The sequence below is a fragment of the Diabrotica virgifera genome, chromosome 9 (assembly GCF_917563875.1).
Source record: "Diabrotica virgifera virgifera chromosome 9, PGI_DIABVI_V3a".
NCBI classification, from domain to species: Eukaryota; Metazoa; Arthropoda; class Insecta; order Coleoptera; family Chrysomelidae; genus Diabrotica; species Diabrotica virgifera.
In genome coordinates, this window is record NC_065451.1 from 176345273 (window position 1) to 176363280 (window position 18008).

At 35.0% G+C, this 18008-nt stretch overlaps 1 protein-coding gene across 2 annotated transcripts in view; it reads right to left on the reverse strand.

The window, feature by feature from the left end:
• LOC126891980 (cap-specific mRNA (nucleoside-2'-O-)-methyltransferase 1) overlaps nucleotides 1–18008 on the reverse strand; it is a 74067-nt gene that overhangs the window by 38489 nt on the left and 17570 nt on the right. Inside the window, exons 4-6 of one of the 2 annotated variants that reach the window (XM_050661357.1) lie at nucleotides 15844–16011; nucleotides 12954–13115; nucleotides 1110–1412 (exon numbers count right to left, since the gene is read on the reverse strand). In XM_050661357.1, the coding sequence (XP_050517314.1) occupies nucleotides 1110–1412; nucleotides 12954–13115; nucleotides 15844–16011 (633 nt within the window). The remainder of the gene's footprint in view (nucleotides 1–1109; nucleotides 1413–12953; nucleotides 13116–15843; nucleotides 16012–18008) is intronic. The other variant, XM_050661358.1, reaches the window with a different exon arrangement.

Here is an 18008-nt window from a genome sequence, read left to right on the forward strand (position 1 = left end):
TTTCATTTAATTTGTATAAATGGATTATAAAGCGTTTTTATGAAGCACATTTGTTCGGAATACACTGTAACTATAATCGAACGCAGGTGATATTTTGGCATAAATTGGTAACATTTATTTGACAGTTGCGGTGATGACACTTCATATTTGTTTATATTCTTTACTATAAGTATTTGTTTCATTATATTTACTGTTTTTATTATGTACTTTAACGTAAGATTATAACTTAATTCTTGTTTTCTATTTCTAAAGTTTTTATTTATTTACATTGAATATTAATTTGTTTTGCTGTATAATTCACTTCCGCAAAAATTGTGTGATGTATTTGATTTAAAATGAATTCAAGAATTTTTTGTAATTGGGCAACAATGTCAACTTAGATCTCCAACGTAGATAATTACGTGCAACGGTAAGTAAATTAGATGGACTGTAGGTAGTGTGTAAAAATGTGCTCTTTGTTCAAGAATATCTCTATTTTTGATAATATGGAAAATTCATATACAGAAAATATATTTAGATCAAACAAAGTGTCAAAAGTATGGATTTCACAGGAAACGTAAAAAAGTAAATAGGCCCGAAGTTAGCCGCAGTTTTAGTGACGTAAATCTAAAGGAGTATAATATAACTGTGTGTATAAAGTTCATAACAAACCCTTCTTTCATTGCGTCAACGATAAAATGTCGAAATATACTAACCTAGAATGACAATTGCAATTTAACCCCTTGACATTATGAAAGTATACAACTATCCGTCAACGAATACATATTTTTCTGAGTTCTATGTATAATAATCACGATATAGAGAATTCGACAAACTATGATGCACTGAAAGAAGGGTTCGGTATGAACTATATGACAATAACATTGTTGCTTTTAGTATTTAATTTACAATTTCATTACATTTTCTCACCTGTTAAACCTTCCTTAGACTTCTACAAATGTTTTAAAATCGAAATTAGCTAATTAGATTCAGTAATTCTGGGGCCTTTATTTAAAAAATAACAAAATAAAATGACGTTTATTAAACGTCATTCAATATTTACATATCGAAACCGTACCGGACAGACTGCGTGACTTGCCGCATGGGGTTTTTTAAGATTAGATACTTACACCGTCCGACATCATAAAATGAACACCCTGCATATCAGTTTCATGCATAACTTTCTCTTTAAAATCTAAAATATTTTCCGGAGAGCAAACATTTCCGTCATCATCATTACCATACAAAGCCTGGAACGATGCAGGACAAGCGCAAGTTGAATCACCCAGTTTAAAATCGTTTTCATCTTTTAAGGTCAAACCAAATCCTTTAAAATTCCACTGTTTTCTCCATAGGATGTATTCGGAAAAACCTCCTGGACCCGCACACACATCTGCGAAATAATAAGGACCTTCGTGATTTTGAAAATTTTCCTAGAATAAATAATGGATTAAATAAGTCTAGAATAGATATTCAAGTTTATTTAATATAATTTCATTCATTCATTCATTCTTCTTCTTCAGATGCAAATCGACTAATGGATGTTAGCAATCACATTTTCCATTAAATCTGTGTTTATTGCAATATGTATCAGATATTGTACGTCGTTAATCCCTGCCCATTGCTTTAAGTTTCTGAACGGGACATTTTCTTGTGTCACATTCCTCTCTTGCCTTCAATTTTACCCTCGATTATAAGTTGGAGGAACTGGTATTTTTCATTTGATGTGACCCAGTCCTTTTCTTGTAGGTTTCGAAAAGTTGGCGTTCTTGGTTGATTCTTTTAAGGACATCTACATACATTTGTGACTTTGGGACCGTTCAAGTATTACGTAACGCAGGTTGGGGGGGGGGGGTTCAAAAATCTTCGAAAATTGCGTTACGTAATAGTTAAACGCCCATTACAGTGCGTTACGTAGGGAGGAGGGGGGTCAAAAATCTTCAAAAATCGCGTTACGTAATACTTGAACGCTCCCTTTCGCCGTCCATGGTATCTTTAGGATACACCGATAAAGCCACAGTTCGAAAGCTTCTATTCTGTTTATATGTTTATATGTATATTTGTATATCTACAAATTGAAGAGTCTCAGATGCAGAATCCACCAAAAATGGTAAATAGTTATTTAAATCTGAGACTATTCGTTTTGAAAGTTCTTTCTGGTACATCCTTAATCTGCGACTTTTTCAATTAATAAGACCGCAGACGACGAATATAGAAAACGAAAAGGAAACGATCACATTCCGCTTTCATTCGTCTAGGAAAAAAGACAGAAGAGGAACTTTCAGTACTCAAATCCCAGTAAAGATAGAAAAATAATAAATGATGGTTTTGCTTGTTTTCGATTCAGAGGGATGCACGCCCGCTGGACAGGCTGTTTCTACCATTGCAGGCGTCATCAGCAGCGTTCGTTAGAGTGCACTCGTCTGAATCGAAAAATAACAGCCTGTTCAGCGGGTGCGCATCCCTCTGAATCGAAAAAAAGCAAAACCATCATTTATTATTATTGGAATATGTTTTTGTAATGTTCATATAAACCACCCTTTAGGTTGTTATTTAAAATGTATATAAAAAAATAAGTAGGTAGTTGTTGATAAAAAAGTAGAATGTAGTTGTTGAATAAAAAATAAAAAGCAGTTTTTCATGAAAAGTCAAATCTCTAGTTCTTTCTTAAATTAAATATATAAAATCTAATAGGTTATGTGGCCCCAGATCATACTTAACTACTGCGTATATTCAGTTTAAATGTATCGGTGTGTCCGAAAAGCAAGAAAGTATATTTAAAGACTTTTCCGGTGTGTCCGAGGATAAGGGTTTGTCCCAGTAAAAAGAAAGAACTAGAGTGGCGTGTGTCGCCGTGAAATTTGAAGCTGAAATAATGGGTGACGAAATAGATATATCCACAGTTAGTAAATTTGATGGAGTTAACTTTCAACAGTGGAAGTTCCAACTGAAATGTGCCTTAAGGGCAAAAGGTATATATGGAGTTATTGATGGCTCGTTAGTCAAACCAGAAGTAGAAGGAGACGAATTACAGGCATGGTTTAAAAAGGATGCCCAGGCTATGTTCACTTTAACATCTGCAGTGAGTTTAAATCAGATTACTTTAATTGAAAGTTGTAATACTGCTAAAGAAATTATGGAGACCCTTGAGTCTATTTACGAGCAGAAATCAGAATCAAATAAAATGATGTTGCATGAACGGTTTCATCAATATAAGATGAGTAGCCTAGATACTATCGCTCAACACATAGCAAAAGTGCAGAATCTTGCTAAGCAAATTAAAGAAGCAGGTGATGATGTGAGTGATATTGCTATTATGACAAAAATACTGAGTACATTGCCCCAAAAGTACAGAAATGTTAGACAGGCATGGTTGTCCGTAGACAGTGCTAAACAAACTATAGGTAACCTCACCGCAAGACTGTTAGATAAAGAAATGAACTTAACTGCATATGAAGAGACAGAACAAGCACTGGCAACAATGTCATTCAAAGGAAAATATGATCAGAAAGGTCAAGAAAAGGGTGTAATATGTTTTGGATGTAGAAAGCGGGGGCACATTGTCAAATTTTGCAGAGAGAAAAAGAACGAACAAGAAAACAGTAGTAGCAGGTCATATAGAAGTCATAGTCGAGGCAGAGGTGGCTTTAGTAACTACAGAAAAGGTTACAAAAAGATTGACAGAGCACAAGCTGGCAACTCTACAGAAAATCAACAAGGTGGTTCTTCGAGTAGCGCATATTATAATGTTAATAATGAGAGTGCATTCAACATAGAAGAAAAACAACTAGAAAAAGTGGATACAAGTGATGATTGGATTATGGACAGTGGTGCATCAGCACATATGTGTTACAGGGAAGAATATTTTTTTTAAAATTGACAGAACTTTTACATCACAGGTATCACTTGGCAATAATCAAACACTACCAGTACAAGGTAAGGGAACTATTAAAATAGAGAAGTTGATCAATGGACAATGGTTTAAATCCACTATAAATGATGTGCTATATATCCCACAGTTGAGAAAGAATTTATTTTCAGAAGGTGTTTTGACAAACAAAGGTATGAGTGTAATTAAGATTAACAATGAAGCTAAAGTATATGAAAATGAGAATCTAGCAGCAGTTGGTATAAAGGATAGAAACAACACATATAAAATGATGTTTCGCACAATAATATATAATGCATGTGTGACTTCAGTAGATGATTTAAAGATATGGCATGAAAGACTGGGACATGTTAATAAGAAATATTTAGAAGAAATGGTAAAAATGAACTTAATCAAAGGTGTTACAGAAAAGAAACAAGATTTTGTGTGTGAAGGTTGTTTAATGGGAAAACAACATAAGAAGACTTTTAAAGGGAGACCACACACTAAGTTACTTCCTGGAAAAAGAATATTCAGTGATGTTTGTGGACCTATGCCAACTGAATCTGTACGAGGAGCACGTTACTTTGTAACATTCAAAGATGAGTACACAGGGTATAGAGTAGCATATTTTATTCGACATAAAGCAGATGTACTAGATTGTTTCAAAGTATATAACAGAAAAATTAAGGCAAAGTATGGCTATTCTGTTGAAAAACTGCATACAGATAATGGTACTGAGTATACAAATAATGCTTTCAAATTGTATTTAGAACAAGAAGGTATAGAGTTAGAAACCACAGCACCATACACTCCAGAGCAAAATGGCAGATCTGAGCGAGATAATAGATTAATTGTAGAAATGGTTCGATGTATGTTATACCAATCTGGAGTAGATAAGAGACTATGGGCAGAGGCAGTTAATACTGCCATCTACATTTGCAACAGAATTACAAGCAAACAGACACCAGGTTCTACAGCTTATGAACAGTGGACAGGGCAGAAACCTGTATTTGACCACATGAAAGTGTTTGAGTGTGATGCATATGTACATATTCCTGACCAGAAAAGAAAGGAAACTAGATGCAAAGAGTGAGAAGGTTATATTTGTTGGATATGACAAAAACTCTACAAATTATAGATTATTCAACCCAACAACACAGAAAATAGTGATATCTAGAAATGTGTTTTTCAATGAGAAAATGTACAGTGCAAAGAAAGACAATGTGACCAAGATAGCAGCAGAAGATGATGTGACAATTTTTGAAATACAAGAAAATGAACTTAAAGAGAGACAAGAAGAACAAATAAACGTTAATAATGGTAGGGGAGCCCAAGCGGGGATTTTTGCAGTTACTCGAGCGCGTCAGATTATCATATGGGGAGAAACCTGGTACACTGCAGATGTACCTCTACCATATATTGGCTCCTAACACAGGGGAGTTCGTTAAGGGGGGCCCGAAAAAAGAAATCTATCCTTAAAAAAACTCGAAATTGTCAGATTAAGATAAGGTAAGTTAAGTACATGCAAAAGAGTGTATATTTCAAAAATCTGACGATTTGAGCCGGGCGTAAGGAAATGGGTGAGCCCCAAAATTTCACAAGAATAAAGCGAATATTTCGCGAAACTAATGACAGATCGAAAAACTAAAAAATATGTGCTTAATATTTTTTAAAAATCTATCCAATGATATCAAACACGACTTCCCACGGAGAGGGGTGGGGGGTAAATTTAATATTTTAAATACGAATCCCGCGATATTTCGCGAAATGAACATCAGATCGAAAAACTGTAAAACACACTTATTCAATATTTTTGAAAAATCTATCGGATGGCACCAAACACAACCTCCCACGGGAGTGGGGTGGGGGGTTACTTTAAAATCTTAAATAGGAGCCCCCATTTTTTTATTGCAGATTTGGATTTCTTACGTAAAAATAAGTAACTTTTATTCGAAATATTTTTTCGAATTATGGATAGATGGCGTTATAATCGAAAAAAACAATTGTTGGAAATGGAAAATTCAGTTAAAAAATGGCAAGCGCCCACTAAAATGGAAAAGTTTACTTAACTTTTTTTGGTTTTAGGACCTACTCTTCACAACCTAATAGGTCCCCAAAGCGCTCGAGTGACTGCACATTTAGCATACTTTGCTCCCCTACCATAATGAAATAGAAGTTTTACAAGATGTTGACAATATACCCAACTTGAGACCACAACGAAATAGACGTTTACCAGCCAGATTAAATGATTTTGAGGTAAATTTTACTGAAATTGATATACCAGAGAGATATGAAGAAGCAGTGTCAAGTAGTGACAAAGAAAAATGGAAAACTGCCATAAATGAAGAGTTTGATGCACTAGTGAAAAATGAAACATGGACTATGGTTAAGAAGCCAGACATGCAGTTCGATATACAAACTGCATTTTTATATGGACATCTTGACGATGACATTTTTATGTCACCACCTCAGAAGCTGAAGTGTGAACTCGGACTAGTGTGTAAGTTAGATAAGTCGTTGTACGGTTTAAAACAATCACCACGGTGTTGGAATCGAAAATTTCACTCGTTCTTGGCTAACTACGGTTTTCAAAAATCATCAGCTGATCAGTGTGTTTATACTGGATATGTAGACAATATTAAAGTGATCTTAATCATTTACGTTGATGATGGTTTGTTATTTTCTGAGAAAAAGATAGCAATAGAGACAGTTTTATGTGCGTTAAAAGACTCTTTTGAAGTGACCGTGTCAGTTGGGAACTATTTTGTCGGACTAGAAATTACAAGAAACTTAAAGGCTGGTACAATGTTTCTAAGTCAAGCAAGTTATACAAAACAGATAATACATTTGGTCAACAAAATGCGAATCCTGTAAGTACACCAGAAGATATAAGTGCTGACTTAACAGGTGAATCAAATAAGAGCATGTTAGAAAATGAAATGCCATATAGACAAGCTGTAGGTTCATTAATGTTTTTAGCCGTAGTGTCAAGATCTGACATTGTACATGCGGTGTGAGTAGTCAGCCGTTATACAATTACAATGCAGCACAATGGAATGCCGTCAAAAGAATCATCAGGTACTTAAAAGGCACAATAAATTATGGCATTTGTTATGACAAATTCAATCAAGTTAACATGCATGGATACAGTGACGCAGATTATGCAGGTGATAAAGAAACTCGTCGTTCCACCACTGGCTACGTGTTTAAGATGGCAAATGGTCCTATTACCTGGACAAGCAAGAGACAGACCTCGGTATCTTTATCAACAACCGAATCTGAGTTTGTAGCTGCATCACAAGCAACAAAAGAGTTGGTGTGGCTTCAAAACTTTTTATCAGATCTTGAAGAACATGCAAGTTTGCCTACCACTCTATATATAGACAATCAGAGTGCAATAAAACTGATTAAAAATCCAGAGTTCCACCAAAGAACAAAACACATAGATGTGAAGTTCAAGTTTGTTCGTGAAAAGTATGAGCTTGGATATATGTTTCCAGAGTATGTTAATACAAAAGAACAAGAAGCAGACATCTTCACCAAAGCATTGCCTAAAAATCAATTTATTATTATTATTATTATTACATAGAAATAAGGGCTGGGGTCATGGAGACCCATAAGCCCATTTACAAGAAAAATGATATAGTACCTACATTACAAAAATTAGCTTCGCAAATAAACTATAGACTAATAGATTGTGCACAACACTGATCAGTTTACAAACAAATAACTGTCTAGTTGGTTTTTGAAAACATTAATAGATGGAGAATTTATAATTTCCGTTGGGAGACTGTTCCATATACTAAAAATGCGATTATACAGAAAATGTTGGCGCTTTATCGACGAAAAGGGTTCCTTCTTCACTTTCAAACTATGTCCACGTAGTCTGCTGTGATCGTCTAAAATAAACAAGTGTTGCAAATCTCCATATCCATACTTTAAAATTCGGAAGGTGATAATTAAGTCACCACGGAGTCGACGAGCTTCAAAAGTTGATAACCCGGCTAAAGAAAGTCTTTGTTGGTAATCTGGCCTTCTTCGTTTGAAACATAGTCTGGTGGCCTTCTTTTGAATATTTTCGAGAAGAGTTCTATCGCGCACTAATTCTGGGCACCAAACCGTTCCACAGTACTCCAGTAGGGGTCGGACATAAGTTTTATACAAACGAATAGAACCCGAAAATGATATTTTTGTAAAAGTCTTACTAAGTAGGTATAACTTACTATTCGCTCTTTTAGTAACGTTTGAAATATGCTCCGACCAACTCAAATTTTCAGTAATTGTTACACCAAGGTCACTATATGATTCCACAGTATCCAGTAAATGCCCGTCTATCGAGTAAGACAAACGAGGGTTATTTTTTCCCAAATGTAAAACCACACACTTATCTCTATTTAGAGGTAACATCCAATCCGAACACCACTTGAAGATCGAATCTAAGTCACTTTGTAAGTCTTGCCCATTCAAGAGTGGGTCAGCAAATATTTTTGTATCGTCTGCGTAGAAAGCTTTCCTAGATTTGATATGAGATTCAAGATCACTAGCATACAACACAAATAGAAGTGGACCCAAAACAGATCCTTGTGGAACACCACTTAAAACCGTTTTTTTAGATGACAGCGACTTGCCAACTCTAACACAAAACTCCCGATTTGTTAAAAAATCATTAATCCACTCAAGAAGTTGTCCGCGAATGCCAAAATGTTCTAGTTTATACATCAATTTTCTTCTTGGTACTCGATCAAATGCTTTTGCAAAGTCTAAATATATTATATCCACAGGTCGTTTTTTATCTAATGCTGCTGTCCACTCATTAACACACCACAGTAAATTAGTCATGGTTGATCGACTTTTCACAAAGCCATGTTGTTGTAGAGGAATAATTTTTTCTCGAAGTAAAAATTCTGAAAGACACTCTGTAATAATTGATTCCATAACTTTACAAATAACAGGTGTAAGGCTTATTGGTCTGTAATTATTAGGATCTAACTTATTCTCTTTTTTAAATATAGGTGTCACCGAAGCACTTTTCCAAATTAAAGGCAACGAGTGTGCATTAAAAGATGAACGCATCATTAGTGATAGTGGAACGGAGAGGGCATCTGAACATTTTTTCAAAAATAATGTAGAAATTTTATCGGGCCCTGGAGATGAGTTGTTTTTTAATTTGTCAATATGGCGCTGAATGATTTCAGGTGAAAAATCAATATAATCAATTTTGGGAATAACTCGTGGATTACTGATTATAGGAAACTGATTTTGAGACGGTTCAATAGCAAAAACTTTAGAAAATGTATCTGCGAGAATATTAGCGACCTCACACGTGTTCTGACAAATCGTTTCATCATGCTTTTTTAACAGTGGAATGGACACTTTAGAAGACATAGCAGACCTAACATATTTATACAGTTTTTTAAAGTCGTTGCAGCTTACAATAGATTCTTGATATGCCATTCTGGCTTCGTTGATATACTTTTTTAGTATTCCTGTGTAGTTTTTGTGAGTTTGCAAGTCACGTGTATCACCTGTACGTTTGTATTTTCGCCATAATTTTCTTTTGTGTCTTATAAGTGATATCAATTCACCGTTAATCCATGGCTTAAGTTTGTTCCTATAGTAAGTTTTTTTTGTAGTGTTGAGTCTTTTGTAGTTGTCAATGATGTTCATGAAATTATTCCAAACTTCTTCCGGATGTTCTAGACTTCCCAGTAGTAACGGCCAATCAACATCACGCAATTGAAGAGAGAGGTTTTCAAAATTTGTTATTTCATGTATAACTGTATTTTCAGAAAGATGATTATATTCCATAAGAAACTGTATGTTTGTCGTGATAACTACATGATCAGAATTGCCCACTGGAGTGCGAATCACCGGTTCTGTAAGCAACTGGTCATCATTTGTAAAAATCAAATCTAACGTTGATGGCAAATTGTTTATTCTGAAACGAGTTGGATTGGTAATCAATTGGTGTAGATTAGAACTTTGAACAAAATTTGTAAAAATGTTTTTCGAATTTGTTAGTTCATTGCTTACAATAGTCAAAGGCCAAGAGATATCGGCAAAATTAAAATCACCAAATAAGACAAGGTTTTCAAGGTTTGAAAGGAGTTCCATTTTTTCAATCAAGATTAGGTCATCTTCTAGGACAGTACTACCCGGACGATATATGCACGCCAAGTGAATAACAAGTGAATTAAGAGAAATTTTTAAACATAAAAGTTCAATGTTAGGTACAACAACATCCAGATTAGCAACAGAAAAAGTCTCAGAAATATCTAATGACAAGTATATGCACACTCCTCCCCCTCTTCGATTGCTGCGATCAAATCTGTAAAGAGAGTATCCATCTATAGTATATAAATTGTCAGAATCTTTTTGTGTTAGCCAAGTCTCGGTGATTAATATTATTTTAGGTTTTAAATCCTGAATATAACATAAAAGTTCATTAAATTTAGAATGCAATGTCGCTAAATTGGTATAAAAGCAGAGCCAGTCGTAAAAGCAGGTTTTTATAATATTATTGTCGAAAATTAGTGATTTTTGGTATACCACGTATGTATTTTATTGTTAAATTTTGCTCTCCGTTTTCTTTTCTAGTCTCTAACTCAGATCGCAATTCTTTTAAAAAGTTAACTTGCATAGGTGTCTTATCGTCAACAATGGATACATTTTTTGTTTTTGTTTTTTCTAAGAGTTTCCTTTTATTTCGTAGAATTTGCTTAGCTTCATACTCATTATTCATTACCATTTTAATCATTCTAGGAAATCTATCACCAACTTTGCCTACTCTAAAGAAAGTAACCGGGGTAGCATTACATTCTACAGCCGACAAAATTTCCTCCAAAAATTTTTTGTCTTCATCTTTTTTAGTTTGAACATCACCTGTAGATTCTGGTACGCCTCTGACAATAACATTTTTGGCACGATTAATACGATCGACGGCTTCATTGGCGATATTTTCAGCAAATTGTGGTGACGAATGTTGGTCAGCAGATGATAATTTAATTTCTAGATCATTGAATTTCGTTGTAATTTCAGCGATCTTTTCATCTATTTGACTAATTTTTAATTGTAGATCATCATTATATTCCTTAAGAATGGATTTTAAATTTGAAAACGCTTCAATATTGCTTGAGCAGCTGTTACAAATAATTTTAATGCCTCGCACCTTACATCTGGTTATGCGATCATCTTGGAGAAGCTCGGTACATGCCAGGTGAATTCCTCTTTTGCAGGCATCACATTGTAGGGCCGAACGTTCACGGTCGTCGATCGCTTTTAAACAATTAGCGCAGGTTTGACTAGTTGGCATGGTGGGAGTGATAGATAGTAATTAATGTAAATAATGTAAATAAAGCTGACCTTGCAATACGATGAATTTATCTACACACAGGCCTGGATGCACTTTTCTGGAGCCAAATTCACCAAACAGACTGGATAACACTTTAACTTATGTGCACTACTTTTTAAAAATTTAATTTCAGATAGTTTACCACTGCTAATTCCAAAACTAAACGGACTATCAAAATAACGTGTGTACCTTTCAACGGCTCGCTATACTATCGTATTTGAAATTTGAAATGCTTAGAATGAAAATTGGAATTGGGACGACAGAACAGAAATAGTAATTTGTTTTGTTAGCTAGTGTTGAATTTATTTGGTGGACATTTGTTATATTTTTTTTTTTAAATGGTTTGTTTATGGGTTGAACAACTTAACAAAAAGGTGGGAGTATTGGAATATGTTTTTGTAATGTTCATATAAACCACCCTTTAGGTTGTTATTTAAAATGTATATAAAAAAAATAAGTAGGTAGTTGTTGATAAAAAAGTAGAATGTAGTTGTTGAATAAAAAATAAAAAGCAGTTTTTCATGAAAAGTCAAATCTCTAGTTCTTTCTTAAATTAAATATATAAAATCTAATAATTATTTTTCTATCTTTACTCGGATTTGAGTACTGAAAGTTCCTCTTCTGTCTTTTTTCCTAGACGAATGAAAGCGGAATGTGATCGTTTCCTTTTCGTTTTCTATATTCGTCGTCTGCGGTCTTATTAATTGAAAAAGTCGCAGATTAAGGATGTTCCAGAAAGAACTTTCAAAACGAATAGTCTCAGATTTAAATAACTATTTACCATTTTTGGTGGATTCTGCATCTGAGACTCTTCAATTTGTTAAGAGATGTCGCTGTATCGCGTACTAATGGGGATTTTGAATCATATTTCAGATTCCCTTTAAATTGATGGTCCAGCTATTTTTCGATTCAGAGGAGTGCACTCTAACGAACGCTGCTGATGACGCCTGCAATGGTAGAAACAGCCTGTCAAGCGGATGTGCATCCCTCTGAATCGAAAACAAGCAAAACCATCATTTATTATTTGTGTATCTCTTCAATGTACTTGGTATTCAGTGTTATGGTGGAGTTTTCAAGTGTATCCAAGTTTCTGGAGATGATCATGAATTTGGTCTTTTTGTTATTATTCTCTAATCCCATTCACTTACTGTATTCTCCGATTATAGTGACAAGTTGTTGAAGATCGACTATGTTGTCACACAGTGGCGACGCGTGACTTTTTCTAAAGTGTTACCAAAACCAGATGTAAAAAATCTTATTTAAAAAAAATCTGTCATCCATTTTTGCTTCTCTTGTTCCTAAACTTTGCCTACACCCGAACTGAGAATCACTGATGTGAAACTCGTTAAACCAATTTTTGACGGTTTCCGTCGAAAAAGAGGAGTCAGTCACCTTTTACAGAATTCAAGCGCTTTTTGATTTCGCTGCGGGATTTCTCTTCTAATAACAAGAGTCGAATCACTGACTGATACTGATGTTTTTCCATTTTTCTAAAATCCCCAAACACGCCCGCTTACAAACGCGGTCAAAATAAAACTACGAGTCCCATTGGGCTGATACTTTGACACAGGCCGTCTACAAGAATGTATTATACGATGGTAGATTTCTCTTGCGATAGTGGCGTCATCGGGCGGAGAGGCTAAGTACTTATCGGACCACCAACGTATTACTTGAAGTTGATCTGTAATAATTTTAAGTTTACTTATTTTACCATCACTCAACATAATTCACTCTGCATAAAAGAAAACATACATTTTTGTCAACATCCGTGAACATGTAATTTGTCACTGCATCAATATTGGCCATCTTCAATGCTGCTCTGTTCATAAAAAATGCTGAACGAATTGTCTCAAAGGGGTTAGATTTTGCTCTGGCTTGACACAGTTCAATAATGTCCATTTCTTCAAATATGTCCTAAAACATGTTTAAAGATGCATGAGTTGGTAAAAAGTGACCACCGTCTACAAGTCTACATGGTTATGATGGATGGAGGACAAAAATGTTTTACTTTTACTATTTTTCAAAAAACTCTCTAAAGTTGTTAACGTTAACTATGATTATAGGTCATGTGGTACACTCTGACGTCACTGGGGACGATCATATACAGTGCGGTGGAATAAGTGTTGCCCCCCCTGTTAACTTGTTTATTTTAAGAATATAAGCAAAACGCTCGGACAGGTCGATTTTTAAACTAACCATAGTATATTATAGCATCAACGTTTCGAACTTTACGCGATCCCTCTTCAGGTGACACGCATAACTTTGATTTTTTTAAATGGTAAAGTACATCATGTGACACCTCATTTAACAGCTTTTAAAATACTGATTTCAAAAATGTATAATACTTTAATCCTTTTTGAGATCGCAGGCCCAAAATTTCGGTCGAACTCTTTTTAAACGCATTAATTTTTTTCGAATTCTGAGAAAACTAATAAGTATTTTTGAAAACTTAAACGCAGAATGAAAGATTAGATTATTACCGAGGGCTGACAGTCCCTTAGAATAAACAAAAAGTTTCTTTTGAATGATATATTTGAAATTAAAAATCACACTAAATTTTCTCTTTTTTCCACCACTGTGACTTATTAAAATAAACATTATAGGAGTTCTCAGGGACTTTGGACCATCGAGAATACTGTAATATTTCATTCTGCGTTTAAACTTTTCAAAACTATTTATTGGTTTTTTCAGGATTCGAAAAAAATGATTGCATTTAGAAACAATTTTACCGAAATTTTTCGCCTACGCTCTCAAACAGGATTAAAGTATTATACATTTTGGAACTCAGTACTTTAAGAGCTTTAAAATGAGGTGTCACATGATGTACTTTCCCATTTAAAAAAATCAAAGTTATGGCTGTCTTTACGAAATCGCATCTGCGTGGGTGTCTGTAAGTAAAGTCTTGACAATTTTGTGAATTTATGGAGAAAACTGTTACCAAACATCGATAATTATGTCGAACTAGCAGTTTAGAGAAGACGAAAATGAACTGCTTGTCTTTACAAGTTTAATGAACGCATTTCCGGGGGGGAGGGGAGAGAATATGGGCGAAAGCAACCTACAAGAGTATTTAGACTGCAACGCTACCTACCCAGGATGAGTATTTAAGGGATAAGAAAATGCTGAGAAGAAAACGAGGAAAGTGATGAAGAAGAGTAGCTTGAACCTGGTGAACAAGTGACTAACAACGCGACCTTGTGGTCACGTGAAAGAATACCTAGAGGACCAGGACGACGTGCTACTTGCTGAAAGACTAATGCTGTATAAAGTGCAATGTAGAATAAACAAACACGTCTTCCACTCAAAAAAGCAAAAACAAGTAACAAACAAGTGTAAAAATTTAGGTCATCATCATTCAACCAATTCACGTCCACTGCTGGACATAGGTCTCCCCAATTGTTTCCACAATTTACGGTTTTGTGCTGATTGTTGCCAGTTTTTACTAATCCGCCTGATATCATCTGTCCATCGCGTAGGCGGCCTTCCTCTACTGCGCTTATCTTCCCTCGGTCTCCATTTCATCAGCTTTCGTGTCCATTTTGAGTATTTCAGCCTGGCGACGTGTCCTGCCCAGTTCCATTTAAGCCTGGTGATACGTTCTACAACATCTGCGATACCGGTTCTTTATCTGAGATCTTCATTTCTTATTTTATCCCGTAGGGTTACACCCAGCATGGATCTTTCCATACGCCTTTGAGCAACCCGCATTTTCGACGCTGTTGCCTTGGTTAGAGTCAGTGTCTCTGCTCCATATGCCATTACCGGCAGCACACATTGATCAAACAAATGTCTTTTCAAACCGATCGGTATACTGCTCCTAAATATGTCTCTCAGAGCTCCGTAGGCTGCCCAAGCAAGAGTTAATCTTCTTTTTATTTCGCATGTTTCTTTATCTCTGCCAATTCTAATTTCATGACCCAAGTAAATGTACTTTTCCGCTAGTTCTACTTCTTGTTCACGTATAATCAGCTGTCCGCTAGGAATCAGATTAGTCAAAAATTTAGGTACACATTGAAAATTGTAAAAAAGCTTTAGGTGAAACTACCTTTTTATGTTTTGCATTTATGTATGACTTCATGTTACGGCTTATCATCGATTTTCGTTATCCGCGACAACCGTGCCACTCAACCCCACGGATAAACGGGAGTTGACTGTAGTTTAAATATACATAGAAGAATATGAAGGAATTTTAAGGCTGACAGCCGAAGTTTGACGTTACAACTATCATATTGTTATTTGTAAACAAAGGTTGAAAAGCCAGGGTTTGCCTACACGCAAGCCTTTTTAAGATAATACCACCATCATTTGGTCTTACATTTTTATGAAATATAGTTTTTTAGTGATATTCGCCAAGCAAAAGTTAGGAACTTTTATGAACCATTGTATTTTGTATAATAAAAATGGTAATGTGCTTTTCCCCGGATTGTAAAGACTATAGTGAAAGAGGGATATGTAGATTCTTTGTGTTTCCAAAGGACCTGATTGAAACGAAGAGGCGAAGAAGAATATAGTGAAGAAAAAGAACTGAGTTTATCGACATGTCATATCCAGTCCATGTCCACCCTACCATCAGATAATAGACTAGATTAATATCAAACCACCCTTATATTTTAACACATTAAAATATTTTCTTTGAACATACTTTTGCATTCACAACATTATTGAGAATTTCTTCATCACAAAATTCAGTTTGGGTTTTAATATCCGTAACATGCTCTCCTTCTTTTATCCACGTTAACAGTTCTTCCTCTGTATAATCTGAAGCTGCTTCATTTTTTAGCCAAATCAAATTTTCCTTTATGTTCACCTCCTACAAAAATTTAAATTTAAAAAAGATATTTAAAAATATTTTATTTGGTTCATTGTATAGAAGAATGTGAATTTAATACGTTGACGGACAGTGCGTCAAATGTATAAGCAAGTGTTGTGACACTAAATATATTTCGCAAAGTAGAATAGGGAGAAATGCAACGTCTATAGACGTTGTGTCATATTACATCAATGGAAATTAAACGTCTATAGACATTTTGTCCGTCAACGTGTTAAAAGAGAAATATTCTAATGTGGATTTATTAAAAAACCTTATTTTTAATATCCTATTAAGACTATTAATAAAGTTCAGATAAAGTTTTAAATAAATAATAGTTATAGCTTCTGTATTGTAGAGTAGGGAGGGTGAGTCAAGTCCCACAGCACTTAGGCCACAATTGACCCATTATGCATCCTCCCAGGGGATTATCGTCTTTGGTTCATTATCCATCCTGCCATTTCCACGAAGGCGGACAAATCACCAAGGGATATCTCCCCTATGTCGGCAGATGTAAGCCAAGGCTCGCCGAACGCATACTCTCGTATTGACGATAACTCCGGACATTCACATAGGATATACTTGACAGTTTCGTCATCTCGTTCACACCTCCTGCACAGAGGTGTGTCTACTAGCCCCAGTGTATGGAGGTGTTTTCTTAGTTGACAATGGCCAGCTAAAAAACTGACTGTCAAGCGTAGGTTTTCCCTGGTCATTCTCAAGTACTTTTCTGATGCTGACTTCCCAAGGTTCCTTAATACTTATAGCTTAACAAATAATCCCGAGATGAAATGTGATTATAGTGGATAATGAAAGCTTACCCGCTAATATTCCATAAGCTATACATTAATACATTAATTTTTGAAGGAATCATAAGAGATTTGAATAAAAAAACAAATCAATAAAAAATAAAGAATAGGTGATATCAATTGTATAGATGACAGATGTGGTAAATACACTTTTTTTAAATAAGATATACACAGAGTTTGCACGTTTTAACCTAATCTTTGTTGTGCCCAAATATCGTAACTTCACTGCACACTGATTAATATTTATTTTGCTAACAGCCAAAATAAGATAACTGTTTGACTGAAAATAAGACTGAGGCTGTGAGTTTTACAATTGATCTTTTATCAAGTCATCATACAGAACAGAGAGTAGAGTCTTCTTGTGATCAAATCAACAGGTATTTAATGAAAATATCTAAATGTTTATTTAAATATTAAAATATCTAAACGCTTAGCTCCTGCCATCTTATATACTATCATTAAAGTTGGGATTTGTATGCATAAAAAATGCTTTAAAAAAATATGCGCATGGATATGTTAAATTATTGGCTTTAACGCTAGAAAGTCTGGCATAGCATGCCTACCTAGAAAGCCCGAAGGGATCATTTTGGCCCCACGTCGTTTAATCAAATAAAACTCAGTTCAAAAAAATTAAATCTACTCTAGACGATAGAATCTGAGTTAATTTTTTACTTTCATTGTTTAACACATTCGCTGCCTATCAAAAACATCCGGAACACCATACAGTTGGCAGTTTTTGATATTTGCCACACATTGCCTTGTTACAGCTGTGGCAATGATTGGAAGTATAATTTCCTTTACAAAATATTTTCAACTGATTTTTGTTTAAAAAATGTATAAACATTTTCAATTTCTTTGCAACACGAAAATGCAGCAGCTGCATAACACTCTGGTTAAATCGGAGAGTGCAGGAAGAGTCTATACCGGTGTCGGAGGTTTTTTCCCCCTCATCAGTAGTCCCATATCCTCTTCTCTCCGATTTTCCCAGGCATCATACTTTGGGTCTTTCCGAATTGCAAAGAAAGAAATGTCACAGATGCACTAGAGCCACCCACCGAAAGACAAAATAAGTTATCAATCGAAGTAGAACAGAAAACGACAATAAATATCGTTCCCATACCACCAGATTGACAACAGGTGGAATACTTTCTTTGGTTACAAAAGAACATAAGGTAAGGTCGCCAATTAAGG